We start from the raw sequence: 22,742 nt of genomic DNA on the forward strand, positions 1-22,742 counted from the left end.
TCCCCTGAGCCTCCTCTTCTCCAGGCTAAACAACTCCAGCTCCCTCAGCCTCTCCTCATAGGACTTTTGTTCAAGTCCCTTCACCAGCCTGGTTGCTCTTCTCTGGACCTGCTCCAGCACCTCAATATCCTTCCTGAACTGAGGGGCCCAGAGCTGGACACATACTCGAGATGTGGCCTCACCAGCACTGAGCACAGGGGAGGAGTGTTCTAACATCCTTGTTTTGCAGATGAAGAAACAAAACTAGAAGCTTCATTTGCTTCTCTTTTCCTTAAAGGGCACTGATAGCTGCTTACAAAAGAGATGGTTTTGTTACTGTGTAGGATATTAGAAAATTGTAGAGGCATGGTCACTCTGATACTCACTTAACTGTTCAGATTACTCTTTGGGCAGGACTTTGTCTCCCAAATAAATAATAAATTAACATTTTTTTGTCTTTCTCCGAAATTGCTCTCCAGTACCCAACATTGCCTCTCTACACGCTAGTATTGTAGACCACAGTGTATGGAAATATAGCATGCTTCAAGCAGTATTGGTTTGGACTCTTCAAGTTTTGTGGTCAGGACCTTGCTAAAAGACACGTTAGAGAGAACTGGGTGTTCTTTGATCTCTTACCAGCCAAAAAAACTTGTTCTCAATATGGATCATTTTCATCATCTTAATCATACACTGAAGGCAGAATATTTTTTATTTTTAGATGTACCATCTATCTATTTCACCACACTGCAAGTTTCTACTATTTGCTTGAGTTGGTCTCATTGAATGAAAGAAGGAAAGCTAGAGGAATGAGAAGAGTAATTGATCTATGTTTATTAGATCTGCAAGATACCGTATTAATATAGAATATGTATTGCCCTGTATATTCCTCTTTTAAATATTTTATCTTCTTCCTTATTATGGTTAAAATTAGATAGGAAATTTTAAATGAATGTACTCTTATGAAAGTAATTACATTTAATAAAGCGTTTTCAAAAATTTATGTTTTAGACTAATTTAAAGAACAAGCCTTTATTTAAGAAAACTAGGTTCAGATTGTACCTTTTATTTCCTTTAACTTGCAAATTTACACAATGTGAGTGGGGACTATCCTTAAACCTTAGAAATTATGGTTATGTGGTACTTGAACTATTGCCTTTGCAAAGTAGAAAGCAAAAGATTGAAACAAATCATAGGAAGTATTTACAAAGAAGCTGAGAGATCTGAATTTTCCAGCCTTCCTATCAAGTACTGTGTTGCAGTGGCTTTTTGCTGTTGTCTGCAATATTCTTGATTTTGCTTGCATTATGAAAACTTTTTTTTCTAGTATTTACTCTTGATTGAGTATTAAATATTTCAGAGACTATCAGTGAAACTGTTGGGAATGTCCTAAGACTTAGACAGATAAACAAGTTGGATTTATAATCCCTATACAGGAAGATGAGTAAGAGCTTCTGATGAGACTTCTAGAGCTGTAAAATGTAGTAAAACTGTATCAACCCTTCTTTCTTTTATTACCAGGTAGCATTGCAGGCATCAAGGGGTCACAAAGTTATTTTTTTTTGCAGCAGCAGTAATAGAAGAATTTAAAAGGTTTTGAGTTCCACAGAAAAGAAATGGATTTTCAGACACTTCTGTATTTTTCGTGGTGGTTGGATAAATTAGTATTTTTTAATTTTAGGTAAGTTTCTGGTAGGTAACTAGGTATGTATGAGCCAAGGAACAGATGATTGATTCTCAATTGTATATTGATCAGCAGGGAAGAAATGTGAAAAAATATTGCTTCCTATTTTCCACCTCCAGAAATCATTTCCCAGTTGGATACATGAACTAATGAGTTAAGCAGAAGGTTGTTGTAAGTATATGCAAAAATATATAGGAAGACAGTTTTTTCCTCTGGAAAAGTTATCCACCTAACATAAATGATTTTTTAAATCAGGAGTACACATGGGATACTGAATGACATCAGAAGAGCTTTTTTGAAAGGCTAGAAGGAATAAAACAGGGCGAAGCACATTGCAGCATTTTTCATGATCTTTCCTGTACTTAGAAAGGGAAGTGAAAGAACAGATTGCTGGGCAAAGTACACCTTTTTGGTTTATCTTCTCTGTTTCATGTTGAATCATCAGTTATTAATTACTTCTTGGGACACACTTGAGCTTGGTAACACCAGTCATCTTGTAACATTTCTGTAAAGTGTGGGGTTGTTTTAAAATTTCAAATTGTATGACCAGGGCAGGAAATAATGTAGGAATCAGATTCTGATTTCAATCACAGGAGTGTAAATCTGGTGTGAATCCGTTATTTCAACTACTTTACTCTTGATTTACATTCTGATATAAGTGAAAAATCAGCTCTAGCAAATAACTGACTTGTCTGCACAGGTTGATCTGTGCATTGGAAGCCATTGCCATTAGTACTGTCATTTCCTTATGCTATCCCTCCTTTAAAGAATAGCACTCAAAGTAAACTAGAGGGTATGCTAAAAATGACTCATGGTGTTCATGTATTTGTGAAATTACAGTTAAACCTGAATCTGAGTCATATATACATAGAGAGGAGGGTGACCAAGGTGGTGGTAGTCCCCAAGGGCAAGAGTTGGGATGAGTGGCTGAGGTCACTTGATTTCCTCAGCTTGAAGAAGACAAGGCTGAGGGGTGACCTCCTGGCAGCCTACAACTTCCTAAAGGGAGGGAAGTAGAGGAGGAGGTGCTGATCTCCTCTCCCTGGTGACTGGGAGTAGGACATGAGGAGATAGAATGACACTGGTTCAGGGGAAGTTTACGTTGAGCATTAGCAAAAGGTTTTTAACTGGAACAGGCTCCCCAGGGAAGTGTCACAGCACCAAGCCTGTCAGAGCTCAAGGAGCGTCTGGACAAAGCTCCTGGTTGTATGGATTAGTTGTGAGCAACAGGGAGTTGGACTCCATGATCCACATGGGTCCCTTCCAACTAGAGGTATTCTATGGCTCTATGATTCTGTGCTTACCTTTTGTGGAAGTTTTAACCCTCTCAGTTCAGTGCATACAGAGATAAATATAATAAAAGGATTGCGTAAATCTGTTTCAATATAGCACTTTCTTTTGTAAACAAAATATTTGGCCTCTCCTGAACTGAGAGTAATTTGGTAACTCATCTTGTGTAAGCCCACAACAAAAATCTGTCTAGGTTGTGTAGGAGAGAGTGTATGAAGCAAGCATGTAAATACACTTCTCCTGTGCGGCCCCCACAGCATGCTCCTGGTCTTCAGGTTGTGATTTTGAATATAAGAATCCTGGATGGATTTTTCTTCTACTTTGTGAATCCTGCATAAACTTCTGGCATCCACAGTATTACATGGAAAGCAATTCTGCACTTAAGTTTGGTTTGTAACAAGGAAGTATATACTGTCATTTATTTTCAATGTGTGACTTCATAATTTATTTGATGCCCCTATTAGGAAAGACCAGTTGTTTCTTACTCAGTTTCCCGTGGTCACACCATTTCATAGGTCTCTGTCCTGTCTCTCATCAGTTGTCCATTTTTGAGGATAAAGGATCCTATTTATTTATTCATTCTTCACACAGTTGTTGTTCCATAGCTTTAATCTTCTTTGTCACGTCTTTGAATCTTGTATGGTTTTTCTGTGTCCAGTTTGTAACATGGGAACCAAAATGCCATGTGAGGCACAACAAGGACTTAGGTAGTGGCACAGTGTTCCATTCTTTGCCAATTCTAATATTTGAATTGCTTTTCTTGACAGCTGCTGGACATTACCTATTCATTGCAACTTCAGAAGCACTTCCCTAAACAGCAATAACTTATTCAGAGCGCATTCTTTTGTTTATGTGCAGTTAGGGTTGCCTTTTCCCCCCCATGTTCATTACTTTGCCGTTTGTTATACTTAGGTTTGTGCATTAGCAAGATTTAATGCACTGAAAGAATGCTCACTTTTCTAAATAAGGCCAGCATATTCTATAGTCATCATTCATAATGTCATTTATATACTTACAGTGGTAAATTTTCCAACATCTTGTCTGAAGAGTATGCTAACATTTTGATTGATGCTTTCTGAGCTTCTTGCATAGATTTTTCAGAATTGATGACATTGGCCTTCTGAAAATCAGGTGTCTTGAAGATGCAATTAGCTATTGAAAATTTTTTAGGATTTTTCATCATCATTTGAAATACATATGTGTATAGAAAGAATATATGATAATAAAACTAAAAGAACTAAGCTGAAGTTTCCATAAGGGGCAAAGGGCCAGACTTCTAAAGTATTTAGATAATAAACTACTTTTGTGGGTAGTGAGAGTTGGCCGCCTCAATTCCTTTAAAAATGTGATCTTGAAACCATTTTTCAGGCTGTCAAGACTAAGGATTTCTTGAACTGTGCCATAAACTCCAAAATCACTTACCAAGGACAACATTTTCTGAAAGACTTAGTTTTTTTTATAGAGATATAAAAGCTATTTGAATACTATTTAGTGACCTAGAACTCCAACCAAAACCCTAAAATCTTTACTTAAGTTCGTTTTACCATTAAATATTTGAAAATAAATATTTGAATGAAAGGTCACTGCTTTCTTAACCAATAAAAGTTCTATCATTTCCCCAGAGCCTACTTAAAAAAGAAATATAGCAGCTGGTGAGGCTCTGAAATTGGGCTTCAGAAAACAGTGGATTCTGTTTGACAATAATAAAATTCATGGCAAAGTACATGGGATTTTTCTTTCAAGGTAAAAACAAAGCTTTAATATTTCATTAGCCACTGATATACTGGTGATCAAATGACAAAAAAAAATAAATTGTCTAGCCTCTTTGCACAAGCAAAAGCATCACATTTTTATATTTAAGTCTATCAGGAGGGTACAGAGGCATAAGAAAGCAGACTCGATTACAGAACTCAATGAAAGGCATCTGTCCTTTGGCCGCTTAATTAGTCCACAGAGCTGTTGTTAGTGCCCACTCAACCATAACAGAAAAAAAAGAAGAAATAATAGAATAAATGCAGAAAAAAAGCTGCTCAGATGCTATGGGAGTGAGTGTTTTATCTTAAAAAGGAAACAAAAAAGAATGTGACTTCTTCAGTCTGCCAAACCGGAAGAGGGATCCCTGTAAAATTCATATGGCAAGGAAGAAGACTGCCCAGGCATTTTGCATTTCTTCTGTGCTAGAAAAGCTGAAGAATGAAGACAGAGGCAGAAACTTAGCAGATGGGCTGAAGAGAAGGAGGAAGTAGGTAGATGGAGAGGGAGGAATATCCAAGTTTAAGGTACAAGTCATATGATAGGAAGAAAAGAACTCATATCAGGCAATATTTTTATTTATCTTAGTTCTGTATCTGTTGTTTATGTAGTGTAACAAACTGACACTGCTGTAAGTATCCTTGTAGAGAGCATTCAAAAAAGCATCAGTCTGTTTTCCCTGGCTGGTATATGTGATGAAAGTTGACCGATACTGTCTGGGAAGCAATGCACTTGTCTGAATAGTAGACAGTACATACATTTCTTTGACACAGGACAAGTGCTTGCAGTGGGTGAATTAACATGATTAACAGAGTTCTGTTTATAACATCTCAAAATGAGGTAGTTTATCCATTTCTCTTCAAGAAATTTTGCTGAAAGATAATATTTCATTAAAAAACTTCAAGCTCTGATAAAAACATTTCTTTGCTTAGGAGTTTGGTTTTGTTAACTGGACCAAATCAGGGTTTTTAAAAATTATTTTATCTTCTTGAATCTTATTTTAAGTCTCATGCATGGCATTCTAAGGATATTTTGCAAAGTATATCTAAAAATACAATCTTTCATACTGTTTCTTTGAAGTATTTTAAATAATTTATTTTGTGTAATGCTATGGATTCCCAGCTCAGCAATCAGAAATATATTGCTATGTTAAACCTTAAAATTAAAATGCAGGCTCACCTAATTTTGTCTTTAGACCAAGTCTTCATATTGTAGTTTTGAGACATAGTGTTTAAAAAGCAAGGTTCTGGTTTTTTGACCTGCCAGATGTCTTTCATTGTGCTTAAGAAAGTAGATGGCAAAGCTGAATATTCTCAGTAGCAAAACTTATGACAGAATAATACATAACACAATGACGTTGAGAAGTAAGCAGTAATAATCTTTAAACTGTTTTGTATTTGCTATGGGCATCCCATGTGTGAGGATTTGTCTTCCAGAAGAGATTTTGTGATGGTTATTTATGAAGTTTCTTTTGTTTTTATAGGAGTTTGATGGCTTTTTTAAGGTCAACTTCAGTGCTTCTTGATCTAACATGAGCTGAGTCCTCCCTAATCTGTGTATGCATGCTCGAAACAAGTAGCCCCTTTTATAGCCTTATTAATCTGGGAATATTACACAAGTCTGATGTAGACAGGAAAGTTGGGTGTGCGCAAATGTGCTTATTGCAGAAAAAACAATTCCAAGTGTGAAGCCGAGTAATAAAATAGAAACTTTGCAGACCTCCATAAAAAAATAGAGAAATTGTGTCCTAGCATTTCTGTTCCAAACCTTCTGTTGTTATTTCCATTGGATGAATATTTGCCCCATTGTGTTGTGTGGAATTTACTCTTTTTAGAAATCTCTTGTTCTGCTTCCTATTGGCTCTCACATAGCCATCTCATGCATTCTCTTTTTAATTTCAGGGGCAAAAATCTGTCAGCTGTGTCTTTCAGATTCCTTAAACTGATTGAAAACTATCTCTTGAAAGATGCTACAAAATCAACATTGGTTTCTCTCCATCTTCTGTTGTCTCTTCTAGTGTGATTATAGTTGCCTTCTGGTAGTCATTGATAAAGTGTTATCAGTTGATACAATTAATATAAAACTCTTAAATTTTATGTCTTGAACTCCTGTTTTATTTATGAAAGCTGATATGCTAGTTGTTTTGGATGCTTCTGGAGTGTCTGTCTGGCTCCCTTCTGGTTTCAGTAACAAACTGGTCTCCTGATCATCTCTGCTCAGTGCACGTTATTTTTTTTTTCTGAGCTCCCTCCTATAAAGAGCTTCAGGTTTCTTTTTGAGAGGGAATTTGTGCATAGTTGACACTTCAGTTTTCTATAGTATCTGAATATCAGGCCACATCATATAGAACTCTACTAAAGATAGTATGAAGACATGTTCACGCTGTGTCAGGCCATAGAAGTGGCTTGCTGGCCAGATGTGGATCTTTGTGAAAACAGTCAGCTCAGTCCAGAGAGACAGCTCTCAGCATGTGAATACATCAGGACCTGGGACTTCATCCCTGTAGTGATCTAAGAGAGTTAGCAGTAGTAGCATTGACTGTGGAGATCTTTCAATCCTATATTCCTAACTGGCAAAAGATACAGGCAATTATATGTCCAAATTTAGCAATTCTTAATACAGGTATATGAGATCACATACAATACCTGTGTACAGAATGAGTCCAGTTATCCAGACTTAGCTGTGACATTTTCCACTGGTAAAATGTAGTTCAAATTCTGATTTAAATACATCCATTGAATCATAGCACAGATCTTTGCACTTATATACAACAAATTGTTTATCCAATACATAAAAATAAATGGATGATACTGCATTGTTTTCCAGTAGAATTCTAAAAATTACCTCATGCATATGCAATGTACGTAACTTAGTTTACTGTTTCATTAAGGTCTTGGCATTGACAACAGGACATCTTTACCACAGAGCAATTCTTCTCCATGGGATGATACACTTTTCAATATATCCATGCATGCAGCAATACGACATGGAAAATGGAAGTTACTAACTGGATATCCAGGTAATGAAATAACTCTTTTTTGTACAGTGTGGCCTGTCTCTCATCTGCCACAAACAGCTTCATTCTGTTTCATATGTTTTAATTTATTAGTAATTCTGCTAACTTCTTAGGTTTTTGACCACATGCAAAAATCTAGAATGAGCGCTTCTGAAATCCAAACAGTATACTTTTTCATTTTCAAATATTTTGTCTACAGGTTACTGTAACTCTAGTGGAAAAACTGTCATAGAATATCTCAAGTTGGAAGGGACCAGTAACAATCATAGAATCCAAGACGAAAGTAATTGATGTGAAATAAAGTAACACAGAATTTTGAATCCCAATGCTGCAGCTTTTTTTCTGCATAAATAGGACTCCTTTATAGGTAGCCTTGGACTTGAGAGACTGGTGCAGGGCTAGAGTTAAGGAGTGCAGCAACATTCCCTGCCCAGGGACTTGTCAAGAGACAAGTCATTACAGCATAGCTCTATGTCTCCACACTGGTGCTCCATGTCTGAGAAATGACCCTTGGTCTGTTTCTGTTTCTTCAGGCTGTGGTCATTGGTTCCCTCCACCATCTTTGTTCAGTGAATCTGAGATTCAGTCATCTGATCCATCAATGAAGAGACTTTGGTTGTTTGATATTGTTCACGATCCTGAAGAGAGAAATGATTTGTCTGAAAAACATCCTGATGTGGTGGAAAAACTGCTCTCACGGCTTCAGTATTATCATAAACGTTCAGTGCCTGTGTTCTACCCTGATGAGGATCCCCGCTGTGATCCAGCAGCAACTGCAGCTTGGGGTCCTTGGGCATAGTGCAGCTTTGCATCCTGCAAAAAACAAACCCTAGTAGAGGCTGTATATGGACTCAGAGTCCTAGTTAAGCATATCTTACTTTCTTTAATGACCTATTGCTAATTGTGAACTTATCCCTTGAGTAATTTAGTATTTCTTACTCTTCATGGGTTTGGAATTTTTTCAGTCTTTTCTCACACTCTTGTTCCCAAAAATTGTATGTGAAATGTTAGTAAAAGTATAAATCTATTTTTTTTTTATATTCTTTGTCTGGAATATGCTTTTAATGCATAAGCATTGCCTCCTTCCTTGAAAGAGATTACTTTTCTTTAAAAGCTGAAAGTAATCATGGCAGCAGGGACATCCAGAATGCATCCATCTGATTTTTGGTTTCATGTGTAACAGCTTCTCCTGGAAGCTGTTTCATTGTAAAGACTAGAAAAATATAATACAAGAGTTGGCATAACATCACATTTTGAACTTCCCTGTACAAGAGGAGTATTGCCCAACTGGAGTGAGTTCAGTGGAGAACCATGAATATGATCACAGGGAAGACAGCAAGCAAGGGGAGGCTAAAGAAAAAAAAGGGAGGTTGCTATCTTCAGCTACCTAATGTGAGGGCATAGAAAAGAGGAAGCCAGACTCTCCTCAGAGGTGCACAAAGATGAAAAACACACAAGGAACATCTGGAGTTCCAATGCAAAGAAGAAAATTAAAAAAAAAAATCATACCATGAGTTTAGTCAAATAAGGGAACTGTGAGACTATGGCAGCCCTATTCCTGGAGATGTTCAGTCTTTGGTTGGAGAAGATTCTGAACAACATGATCTGTCTCTGAAGTTGGATCAAATTTTGAAGTTGACTCTGCTTTATTAGAGGTGGTGAGGAACAAATGGGTGACCTCCAAAGGCCGCTTTCTGCATGAATTATTCAATGATTCTATGATGAACAAAACCTTACTTTTATTGCCTGCCTAGTAAGCACCCTTTCTTCTCCTATATTGTTTCTTTATTACCATAGTGGAGTCTGTTTTCATTCTGGAGTGGGCTCTGAGCCATAGAGAAAACAGGCCAAGCAACATTTCTCAATTACTTATCAAATTGATGCGAGAGCAACCCACCAGCTCTATTAAGGTCAAACCTTGAATTCTGGTAATGCTTCTTAGTGTCCTTGACCAGGTTTCAGGATGCAGAGCTCAATCTATCATCGTCTCCAGAAAACAGGGATCTAATTGCCTTTTTTCTGGCTCCAGGACCAACTCATATAATTGCACTAAAATTTTGCACAACTTCTCCCAGTTTTCTCTCAGGAGATTTTGTGCCTTTACCACCTGCAGCTTACTGTAGGTAGCTGTAGCTCTAATCCTTCCTGTTGACTGATTGTCAATCCACTAACTTGTGGAAATTGTGTAGACCAAACTTTCAGGCTGGAAGGTGTGAATACAACAGCTTGCCCAAAGTGGTTTTGAAGCATGCCCAGCATGAGCCAGGCTGCTGAGGCTTTCATTCTTCCTGGTGTGATACTGGAGGCCTGCACTGTGATGGAGGAGGAAGGATAAGCACTCTCTTCATCAACTATGGGAATATTTTGCTTACAGGTGTGGAAGTTACAAGTCAAGAATTGGACAACTTGTGAGTTAGAAACCTCATGAATTAAGGAATGGATTAGTGAATTTGTACTAGTCTAGTCTAGTCTGTACAAAGGGGACTGAGCCCTTGTTAGTTTCTTTTCCTAATGAGCTCATAAAATAATTTACAGACTGTGTTGTCCTGTAAATTAGAGAAATCCAATTTGGACCATGACAATCTTGGCTCTAGAAAAACCTTAACTGCAGTTCTCTTTTCTAGCTATTGCAGCTTGTCTATTTTATACCGATGTAATGATTAATGCTAGTTTATAGCTTATCTGTTTAGTGCAACTGTTTTATATCCTAATTGTCTGTAGCATACAGTTAGTAACATGAGTTGGAGTATGGGATTCTGAAAGAGTAAGGTGTCAAATTTTGCCTTCTGTGACTTTTAGATTTACTATTTTTGTATGTATCTTAATGATGCATGTTGTCCTTCAAATGTCTTTTTGAGATAAATCGTCCAAACAGCAGAGCTTCCATCAGTCCTCATTCATTCAGAAAACGTTGGTTAGTTTATTTTTGCAATCAAATGCAGGTGGAGACATTGACACCATTCCCCAGTGTGTAAGGCAAGTAGATTCAATGAGTTTACATTATTCTAACTCTTTTTTCATAGGGCATGTTCTAACTCTTTTCATAGGGCATATTCAAGACTAGAAAGCTAACTGTTCTCAGTCAATATCCACATATAACATTTTAGTTTATAGTAGTGATTACAAGATGTGGTTGCTGGAATAACAAGGGACTGGACTTGGGGTTGGGGGGAATTTCTGCCCTACATTCCTGTGTGTCCTTCAGCATTCGGCACTCATATTACATGAGGAAAGATGTTGGCTTACCTACAAAAGCAAGAACTTTTGTTAATGATATTTTAATACAGGTATTGCTCTTTTTTGTGCTGATATCTAGTTTCGTGGAAAAGAAAGAAACACCAGCTAAGTTGTAAAAGCTCAAATAAATAATATGTTTGAGTCTCCTTGGCTAAAGTTAGAAAACATTAAAAAAACATTTTATTTCAGAGGTAAGTAGAGCTTTTATGTGTTCTCTTTTCTCTGTGTCCTACAATCTGCATTTTAGTATCTTGCTGCTATTCTAGTTCATGTAATTAATTTACTAGGAAGAGACTGTGGCACATCACTGTCTTGTATAGGTATTCAATTCACCCTTTGTTTCCTCCTGTTATATTTTAAAATCCAAAGATTCATTATTTTCTCAGCTACAGTATACATCATTATTTATTTTCTGATTTTCCATGGGTGGTCCTTCATAAAACATTTTAATTGAATTGGGTTAGAAAAAAAAGAAACATCTGGCTGACATGTTTAGGTTGGCATCTGCAAAGAGTTGTATACTGTTCAATTGTTTCAAACTGGAAAATAGAGAATTCTTTGTATATTTTGTGGTTACTTAACATTCAAAAATGCAAGTATTTTAAACTCTCTAAATAAAACTTCATTTCATCCCTTTCCAAGTTGAGATTCATTCTTAATCTAGCAAACATCTGAGCATTTTGAATTCAAAAGTCTTAACTTTTATGCTTTAGAAATTATTTAAGCTTCAGAAAAGTAACAAAGTTTAGGAAGAATGCTCACACTGGCTACTCATTTTGCATTGCTTATTTACAAAAAAGATGCATCCAGTCAAGGAGGGCATGATCTTATAAGCAAAACAGAAGGTCTGGATCTGTTCTTGAGTGAAAGACTCTATATTCAGCCTGAAAAGAATTTGTCCAACCTTCCTAAGATAGACAGGTCTTGGGTAAAGATCTGAGTTTAATCCTCTTCTGAATCTCTGAAGAAGAACCTGAAGTTTAAACACTTGTAGTCTGTTTGGATTTGAAGCTCCACTACCAGTCCCTATCAGCCTCTGTGAATTTGTGTCTCATCTTATTTTCTGACAAAGTGATTTAATGGTAGTAAGGCTACTTGGGATATTCCCAAAGCTTTTCCATGCTTGTGTGATGGAGTCTGGCACACAAGCACAAGTCCATATGTGTAGCCACAGTTGTAATCTTAGAGCCAGGGACACTCGAATGAGAAATAGGCAAGTGAATCACAAAACATGTAAGTCAAAGTCTAAATGAAAGATTACTTGGCAAGCATTACCAGGGGATCCAGAATCTAACCATAGGTTTCTGTCCTGAGCCTAGGAACACCAAACCATTTTCAAAGACATAGCAGTTACGAAGGGAGAATTTGTTTTCCTGCCTACCTGCTCCTTTGGCAGCCCACTACAGGCCCCCCTCCAGCTGGACCCCGAGGCTGTGTCTCTCTAACATTAAGTGTAGCTCCAGCATGATGGATGGGTCAGAGGACCCTTTCTACCGCCAGCCCTTCCCTTGGCAGCCCCTTTGCAGCCCCGCCCTAAGTGGACCCATAGGCTTCATGTCTCTCTTAACTATAAATAAGCTGAGGTTTGTAATGAGAAAGTAGTGCTTTTGCTAAGGGAAGGGGAAAAAGCCTGCCAATTCAAAGTTTGAGGAAGTTAAGCAATTTTTTTGTGAACAGGTTTCCAACTGAGTGTTTTAACTCCCTCACTTATTTTCTTTGTCAGCTGCGGGCGGTGCACTCAGTTTTCTTTCAAGCTGGGTTTTTATATGGGAAGACCCTGGTTAAATATATGGTGTAAAGAGTTCTCTGGAGTCTCAAGCTGCTTTTTCTGATTCCAGTGCTCTCACATGTCTTCTTCCGGTGCCTTGTGATTCATGTATGAGCTCATCTACACTGAGCAGAGCTGCTGCAAGGAACAGTAAAAACTTTTTTTGGCATAAAGCAGTCAGAGTGAGTCAGCCATGCAACTGTGGACAGGATCAGTGACGGCCCGTGTGATAATTGCATACTGTAGTTAAGCAGAGGCGAAGAGGATGATACATTAGTTCTTCTTGTGTTAGTTGTTCCCTCCTGAGACTGTTATTTTTGTGGGGTGGAGTGGAGAGAGATTGGAAGGGTTGGCAATATATCTGCTGCCAAGTTTCAAAAAAGTGACTACCAGCTGCCATCATCAAAGCAGCTACCGGATGTTGATCCCCTAATCCTGGCTAAACTCAATAGCAATAAAGGCAGTTATATTTTGTCTGCAGGACTATAGTTAGAAAAAAGTACAGTCAGAATCACTAGATTTGGATCTAAGGCATGCTGTGTTTATTTGGATGAATCTTCAGAAGCCACAACAAGGTACTGCACCAGAGCCACAGTGCTGGGCTGCCAGATTTTGGCATTCAGGACAGTGATAAAAATAAAAGAGCTCTGTCTTGCTTTTCTGCCATGCATTCTTGCTATTTCTTCAAGCAAACCAGGAGTTAGAACACAGTGAATACACTTACAAACAAAGTAAGCTGTGTTTGGGGTTCAGCAATGCTTATTGAGTAGTTTTGAGCATAGAGCCCATGGTAATGAATGGAAAATTTTGATCAGGACATCTGTGGTCTGCCTAAATCATTTCGTTTGGATCTGCAATTCTTCCAGGAGCATCACTCGATGGCCCTATTAACCAGGGATGTTGGAGCCTTTCTTTATTGTGTACGTTCTCCAAGCACACTCATGAAGTAGGAGTCATCAATTTTTATTGGATAGAAAGCTCTGAAATGGCTTATGCAAGGACATCTGAGCCCTTAAGTTTACCCTTCACATTTATCCTGCTTCACTGGAAAAAAAGTTTAATGAGTCTGTGCAGACAATGAGAAAATGAATGTTGAGAGCATTGAGTCAGACGCTGGACTTCACTTCTAGCAAACATACTTTCAGTTCCAGCTTAACTGTACTTAACTCACAGAAGCAAATAGTTTGGGAATTTTTTTATCTATAAATTGCAGTCATGGCAATTCTGTGATTCCAACCTATTTTCTTGATGTTGCTCATAAGTGTGTGGTTATCCGGGGGAATAGTCAGTTACTGGAGGATGATAATTTTATCCTCTCTTCCCTGTGTACTAGAGGTAAGAGGAGTCTTTTTAAAAGACTGTGAACATCACAATAATTGCCAGCCCAAGAACCTTTGAATGCAGTGCTGCCCTGTAGGTGGCTGCTATAGAGGTACTGAATTTTCACTTTAATTCTTGTCCCTTTTGCTTTGTTTTCAAATATTCTGTTTTACAAGTCATACATGATTGATAAAGCACTGTCTGAAATAATTCCAAAGGGGCTATTGGTCTGGTCTGGTCATACCTCCAGCCCCAGCTGGAGGGGCTGGACATGTTGTAGAAACAAAGTTGTTCTCCTGCCTTTTCAGTTCTGTTTTGACTTCGCTCTGTAATAAAGAAAGCATGGTCATGGTACATTAAAGAGTAAGAGCAACGTATACATTACCATTACAGTGCTTCTAGCTAAAGCTCCAAAACTAATATAGTGGAGAAACCTGGCTAAGAATTTACTGACAATTTTCTTTTGCCATAAGTTTAGCATTAGAAAAAAAATCCAGAACAGCTGAAATGGCATAGCCTTTCGCTGAGTAAAAATAGACACATTTATAATATCAAAGAAGACTTAGGAAAATATCCCATCTGGATTTTGAAAAATGTAGGAGGGAACAGAGTAAAACAATTGTATTTCTGTTTATATTTGCCCTAGAAAATAGCCCACTTAGAAGAAATATTTAAGAGTATGAGTGATTGAGAGATTATGTCTTAGAGGCAGCAGGTGTAAGATATGTCTGAAATTCCTTTGAGTTATAATTGCTGGTTAACAACAGGATTTTTAGGTAATTATTTCTACCCACAATGCAAAGAAATTTTAATGCATATGTGGAGAAGTTTTTAGAATTCACCTTTTTCTATGTTTACTTTGTAATAAAGAAAAGGCCATGGTATAATGAAAAAATGCCTAAAAGCAAATTTTTCTTTAATTACTATTCCAACAATAAAAAATGGAGAGCATTTTCTTAGAAAAATAAGATTTTCTATGTAAATGTTTGTTCTATTAATAACATTAAATACAACAGCAAGAATCCATCTTTCTGATGGTAAACACTGAGTGTAGTGCTAAGAGGCAAGTGTAATTATTAACTCAGAAATATAATTCAGGATTTTTGTACTATGCAGTGATTTATACATTTTACATTTAACTTGTGGCATAAAATATGTACGATATATATGAACCTAATCCAAGACCTAAATGCGAACAAGCAAGCTCCTACATTGTCTAAGTTTGTTGTACTTCTAAATTTTATATTTTGGGTCTTTGGTTCTAGATACCAATATGAAATTACTCAGTATCTATTCTTTCAGAAGCAGTAAGGATGCTGAAATCCCACTGTCACAACATTGCTAAACAACCGTTCTTTTCAGGTCCTACAGTACTATAAGCATCATAAGCTGCTAGCAAAGGCAGACTTTTTAATAGCAGCCACTATTCATCCTTTTACTTAATGTGATGTAATGACTTTTGTTTGATGACATGTTGAAATAAAGGAATGGCCTCTTTTTAAATGTAAATGCTGATTTTATCTATAGTCTATTTTTATTGTACTTTTCATAAATGTACTGCTGATGTGCATTAGAATAGAAGAAAATGTTTTTAGGAACACTTGGTTTCATCCTAAACATTATTCAGATAATAAGTGACTATAACACACTGATAACCATTAAAATTCTAAATGTAGCAGAGATCTGGCATTGCTTAGCTCCGTAACTCTCAGCCCGAAATGCACACACAACTGCAGCGTCCTTAAAACATTGTTTCCATCTGTTGCTGTCTTAGGAGTTGATTACTGCACAGATCTCTATGTATCAGAGTGCAAGTCACAGTAATTCTGCTCAAAGCCATAGCTTTAAGTGATTGCAGTGTTTATGGAAGATATTTGCCCACGGGCTATACTCAGAAGATTCTGAATTAAGTAATGATTAATTAACATCTGTGTGTCCTAGTTGCCCATATGACAAGATGGTGAGGACAGGATATCGTGAGAAACAGAGACAGGGCTGTGCTTGGAAAAACTTTGTTTAGGATGTTGATCACTCAGCCTGAGTGCATTCATCATTCAGCTTGTTTTATGAGCTGGCCCGGTCCAGTTATAGAACAGAATTAAATATTCCTGTTTATCATATAAGCTGGAGTCACGTTTTAGAGAAAACTTTTATTATTGTTCACTGATAAAGTTATATTTGGTGTGGAATCATGGGCTTATTTTGAAGATGTGATGACAACACTTATTCTGTGTCACTGTTGGAAGAGGAGAAACTCTCTTGATTAATAACGCTTAGTTTTTTAATCTATGCATATTGCAAACATTCTATTCTTGTTTAATGTTATTTTAGTTTTTTTCATTGTGTGTTTATCTTTAAAATAAATGTTAGCTACATATGGCTCCAGAGAAAGTTAGCAAACATACATTTATTCATAGAACTTCAGTTTCAGAACAGACCTTAAGAACTACCATTAGTAAAATTTACTGCATTGAAAATTTTATAATCTCCGTTTTCTCATCCTTCTGCTCAAAAACCTGGAAATGAAAAGTTTTTTTAATAAAGAATACATTATAGCTATAAACCCTAGAAAGAAAACATACGTTTAAGATAGAATTTTCTTTTGGTAGACCCATAATAAAGCCCATAGAGACAGTCCCATAGAAATCGAGTTCCAAAAAGCCATAACAGTGGCTACTGTTCTTTCCCTTAGGGTCTGAACAAGGAAATCCAATGTTTTCTGGTCAGCAGGAGGAATTCCACTTTGTAATTTGACACTCTTCGTTTCTCTTCTCTCAAAGGCAGTAAGCCAAAAATTAAAGGCAGAACGGATTTTCAAATCGTGTAGCATTTGTAAATCCTCATGTACCTTTAATGATTTGTTGGCATGTACAAACTGAAAGCATCATAACCTGACCTTTCTCTTGTCAGTTCCTGCTCTCATCACATCGTATAGTTATGCATGTTTCACTGAGAATTCATGCTTTTGTATTTCTCTGATTTCAGCTGTATTGTTTTAAATTCATGAGGAATAAAAGGAGTCACAGAAGAGCAAAGATCTTCTTATTAGGATGCTGATATAGCTCTATTGTAGCCAACTGAGCTACGCTAGTTCATACCAATAAATATGGTGCAGTTATTGGGAAGATATTAGTCCTTTTTTCCTATTTTTTTATGTCTGGTCTCTAGCAAGCATGTGGCAGTGGCATGCTTTTGCATATTTATGTAGTGGTAACAGTTGGATCTTTTCATGCTCAGAGTAAGTAACTCAACTCTAGTCAGTCTGTAATTTCTTTCTGACAGACTCATTATTTCTTTGCCGATGATATGGTTACGGTTATGGGCAGCTATACAATTTTAAAAAAGACAATTTTTCTGTAAGCACAGTGTGTCTGTTCTGTTCTAACAGCACATAAGCCTGCTTATCCGATGACTGTGGCTGCATCTGTTGTAGAACATGGCTGTAACATACGTGATAAAGCAAGCATCTTGCCATACAGTTTTACTTGCTCCTATTGTTTCTGTTAAATCATCTTTCTGTCATGAATATGTTTTTTTACAATAGTTATTGCAAAGTCTGTGGACTGTGTACTAAGAAAGTTTCCAGTTGATTTGGCTCCTTGTTCTCATTTAGGATTTGTTCAAGTTCACGCTGATGTCAGCATGCCCTCTGACTTCATTGGAAGATCTCAGTGCTATTTGAAAAAAAAAAATCAGATTATTTGCAAGCATGATACAAGCTGCAAACTCAGAACTGTATAAACTTCTGTAAGGCTTGTTTGTAGCAGGGACAAATGTAGTAAGGAGAACAGTAAGGAAATCTCTGCTTTTCTCTGTGCTTTCAATATATGTGCTGCACTTTATCTGTGTATACTGACCTTCCTTAGTACTTCTACAACTTGTCTGTTAGAGAGGCTTTTGGAGAGATGTATTTTTGGAACATTTCTTAAAACTGTGATATTTACTGGACTTGCATAAGAAGTTCTGAGAAGTCCACTCCTGCAGCTAGTGCAAATTTCTTGGGGAAATCATAGTGCGGTTTTGGTATATTCTACACCTTGAGTTGACACCTCTGGTGTATGACATTTAGCTTGGATCCATATCCAAACAGTGACAGAAACTATTATTGTAAATCAGAAAAATAAAAGCCTGTACATTTCTATATGTTTACTGTAAGGTTGCAGCAGTAAATTTCAGCACAATGACTTTATTCTAATAGGAAATGATGTGGATATTGTTAATTGTCACTCTTATCAGCAAATTTTATACATCTGAAGTTTATGCATTGCCTACAAAGCAGAGAGAAGGCATTGGCAATTACTACACCCTGTTCTTTATAGGTCCAACACCTCAGACTTTCTGCACCACCGTCTGAAATTAGCTGCTGGGAGGAAGGAACACTGGAAACACCATTCAGGAAGTGCAGTCTCAGGCTCTATGTTAATTAAAAGTCTGAGACTCATGTTAATGGTGATTAATGTTCTTTTCTATTTTGCTATCTTCTTCTTTGTGGGAAGAGATCACAGAAAGCTGAAATACTTTCAAATAACTATTGATATTAATGATTTTCTTAAAAAAAGGTTATTTCTAAATCTGTTAATGAGAAATTAAGAATAAAACTCTCATCAGAGCATGTGTCATTTAACAAAACCTGATGAACGTAACTGCACCTAACTGTTGTAGTTGCTCCTTTTTCCTGCACTGTTGTTTTATTTTTTTAAACTTCAAAGTCTCCTCTTGATTGATGCACAGATATTTTAACAATGTCTTTGTTGTGTACTGCAATCAGACAAGTGCTAATCCCCTTGAGGAATCTGGCAGGCCTGTGGGAATCTTCCAGCCATAAATGTATCTCTATTGTAAATGTGATGATATTAGCAACTTCAGCTGAGTTAACGGAATGTGCTGTTGTTGAGGGTGAATTATATCAACTTTCTCTACTGACCTGCAAGTCTAAGGGTCACTCATTTGTGCATTCTTCACTGTCTCTGGTAAGGGTTTTTTTGGTGCTGTTATGGCAGACATTAGAGACATAAATGCCTGCTGTATTTAAACAAAGAAAGACTGTAATCAGAAAAACTGAAAGGAAAAAACCAACAGGAAATCCTAATTACATAGGTAAAATAAAATTACTACCATCATGAATTATAATCAGTGAAACTGAATTTTAATGGTGTACTAATGGGGTAAAAAATATATCTTTCATTTTTATTAGTTTGAATATTATGAGGAAAATAAAACCATGAAAAGATGCTGAATGTAGATCCACTTACTGTACAAGTAAGACTGATTTATTTATTTGCTTATTTAGAAGTTACTTTAGCTAAACACTTTAATATATTTGTTTTTCTTTAACAGGTCCTAAGTGCAGAGTAATTCCATTGAAAACTGATCTCTGGGGCAAAGGATGACTCAGATGATTCACTACCTGCCTAAGTGTGTAACCTCATCATATTTATTCAATTTTTGGATTTCTGCCTCAAGCCATGACTATCACTTGTTCAAATACTGGCACAGACCATCCATTTCCCCTAAGATTAGGGGAAAAAACTTGATTTTTATTCTTGTGAGTTACTCCACTGATCTTCTTTCTTTGTATTTACATGAGAAAAATCCATCATTCAAATTATCTAATAGAGCCATGACTTGAAAAATATTTATTTACTGGATTTTATTTTTTATGACCAAACTGTGAAGAAAAGAATATGGATTGCTATTTAGTTGTTGATTTTGGTTTTTTAAGAGGGAGTGATTAATTTACTCTGATTCGAATAGCACTAATGGAGCTTCAGGGCCATTATAATAATTTAATTAAGGTGAAAGATAGGAGATAAAACTACACTTTTTATTTGTTTTACTGCATATGCTCTGTCTGGGCTTCCTGAAGTCCACTTGGCCTACAGTTTCAGAAAGACCATGATTTGGCTCTGAGTCAGATGTTTTGATTGAAATCAGATAGTCAAAACCACAGGAATCTTAACTTGTTAGAAATGGTGACTGTTCCAAAAACGTGAATCCAGAAGATTGGCATACACACAAGAAGTAGAGGACATACATAAAAGCTCCTGATGTACCCTTAGTTTAGGTTTTTATTAATTTTACTGCTGTTATATCATTGGGAAATGTGCACTTTGCCATGCAAGGCTGGTTTTCTTCTTTGGCTATTCCAAAGCCAGAATGTATATTCTTATGTTAACTGTGATTTCAGTTCTAATTTTAACTGTCTAGCTATTGGTCAGAAACTGCTTGATGGAGCCATTTCATAATCATCTTGCACCTCTCCTTTATTCCCACAGCACTCGGAATGACTATTTGTACTAACTGCATCCGGAACATACTGTGAATTCCCAGACAAAACATGATGCATCACTCCATTGGAGCAAAGAGGGCTAAATTATAGTTAAAATTTTCTTCTTTAAGATTTTCTCCAAGTGCTGTCTCAGTAATTTGTATCCAAGTCTGACTTGCAGGAAAGATCATCAAGTGAATTAATTTTGATGTGAGAATAGGACTTGTGCTTACAATGACTTTTGAAATGTACCTACCACTTTCTCATATAACCTTCCCTTGACTACCAAATAAGAAATATCTAGGAAAAAACTCTTAAGCTGAAATTGGTCATTTTGTTAAAACTGACTCACCTAGCAAAACCTCATCCTTTAAAGGTTTCTGTGGGATAGTTAATCACGTTTATTACTGTGTGGTGGCCACTAAAGTATTATTTTGTGAATTACTGCTGATGTACTGTATAATTATTGAATTTGGCTATGATGCCAAGCTCGAAGGTGTAGGTAAGAGCTGAGTAAGATCTTATATGTTGAAATTGCAATTTTTATTATTCTGGTTTTGGAAGTTGGAATTTCCTTTTTTCACTCTTTATGGATGTTTTGGTACTGCAGGAAAAGCATGCACTAATGACTATGCAACATATTCTTCATCAATATATGCCTTCTTTTTCTCTGTAATTAGTTGCTTCCTTTCTCTTTCCTCTTACCTTTAGTAGCCCTATAATTATCGTTATTAACAATGTTCACTTTTAATCAGTTGTGGTATTTTAATTCTCATTTCTTATTTCTTTTTTCCTTATTATTCTCATGATTGCAGTGTCCTTGCAATATCAGTACATCTGCAGCTAAATGCCAATAGTTTGTTTACAAGCTATTATTTTGATTCCATCATATCTGTTAGATATAAGGAAATAGAATAAGGAATGCATGAATTGCTGGGAAATCACTGTAGTGTTTAATTAATATTAATTTCAGCTAATCATTTGCATTTTTGTTTTAATGGAGATCATTCATCACATCTTAAGAAGCTAATTTAATTCTTTTGGAGATGAAAATCATAAAAATGCAATTTAAAGGTTCCTGTTTACAACATAGTTAAAGATTAGGCATAACTTAGCACGTGAGAGAATCTTTGAGAAATAAAAAGCTGTTGTTGCACTTCTGAGTGTGTGATCCAAGACATCTGTCTTTAACAAGGATAGATACTGTGGGAACAAGTTTTATGCTGCAGTCAAACAAGCTTGTAAGAGGGAGTAAGATTATTTGATTATTTCACAGAGACAAGGCAATTGACTCATCAGAAGACAGGGCTATCACTGAGTATACACAAATACAAACCCATGGCATAGAAGAGAAATTTACATACCTTGTAGCAAGATGGTGCTGGAGTACTTACAGGGTAAATAACTTTAAGGGCTGTGAAAAAAATTATCATTTTCCGTGAGTGCCATCAACCTATATTAAGGGATTCGAATTCTGAGTTTGATAATGCAGCAGGTATAATCCTGAGTTCAAGATCCCACCAAATCTCTCACACTAACATACACAGATACGCACCTAAAGGGTAAATAAGCAATAAGGTGAAAGGAAGTGTTACAAAAATGCCAGTCATTAGTTGAAAGGAAAGCAAAGGGTAGTGAAAAATATGTATTTTAGCATAGGGCTAGATCCCTAAAGAATTTTAGCAGCCTGTAGTCCAGAATCCTCAACCTGTAGACCAGCAATAGCTCCTCTTTAGGTCTCATCTATTTATATTGAGGCTGATTTTCACATTCTTTTGCAATTGATACAGAAATGCCATATCAAACAATTGATATGGTTCAATTCAGGTTCAGTTCGGGTTCCACTGAATAATTGAAGAAAGACAATGTTCCCTATAGGAAAATACCATAAATACTAATTACAGGCTCCTTCAGCAAGGTTTTCTCAGTCATCAGATTTATTTCTGAAGTTTGTTTTAGGCAGCTTTCTGGTCAACACAACTCATTATTGCTAAAATCTAGTAAGCTCAATTACATGGAATTTAAAACCAAAACACTCAATGAACGTTTTGTGGCTTAGTGATACATACAAGCTATTATTAAGTGGAAATACAAAGTTAGAGTATTACTTTACAGAAATGCCATTTTTTAATGAAAAGGCACAATATTTTCAAAGAAGCTTCATGCAGCACTATGCTCTTTCTGAAGACACTTCAGTGTGTTATGTAAGAAAAAGGGTTTATTGCATTAGTTTGGTTTTACATTATTATCCAAAAAATAATTTAATACTTTGTCATTAAAAGCTTCGGGTACTGAAACAATTGTAAGTGTGCTGACACAAATTTGGGGGTTTTTAGTAGACTCTTTTTCGAGCTCTCTGAACAAGTTCTGAGGTTATATGTTTTCTTCTAAATAGGGTAAAATTAGCAAGTCTGTTTGCTAGTTTTAAACC

The 22,742-nt window shown here is 36.5% G+C and overlaps 1 protein-coding gene across 2 annotated transcripts in view; it reads left to right on the plus strand.

The window, feature by feature from the left end:
* The window catches only part of ARSB (arylsulfatase B), a 77,751-nt gene extending 55,255 nt beyond the window's left edge, over positions 1–22,496 (plus strand). The window contains exons 7-9 of one of the 2 annotated variants that reach the window (XR_005564699.1): positions 7,593–7,721; positions 19,381–19,588; positions 20,319–22,496. Coding sequence is in view for 1 of the 2 variants with exons in the window: in XM_027709983.2 (XP_027565784.1) it covers positions 7,593–7,721; positions 8,252–8,517 (395 nt within the window). In the remaining variant the exon portion in view is untranslated. Of the gene's footprint in view, positions 1–7,592; positions 7,722–8,251; positions 11,594–19,380; positions 19,589–20,318 lie in introns of those variants that run through there. The other variant, XM_027709983.2, reaches the window with a different exon arrangement.
* The last annotated feature ends 246 nt before the right edge of the window (positions 22,497–22,742 follow it).

This window comes from Pipra filicauda, unplaced genomic scaffold (assembly GCF_003945595.2).
Source record: "Pipra filicauda isolate LSUMZ 115617 unplaced genomic scaffold, ASM394559v2 scaffold34_size3990699_pilon, whole genome shotgun sequence".
NCBI classification, from domain to species: Eukaryota; Metazoa; Chordata; class Aves; order Passeriformes; family Pipridae; genus Pipra; species Pipra filicauda.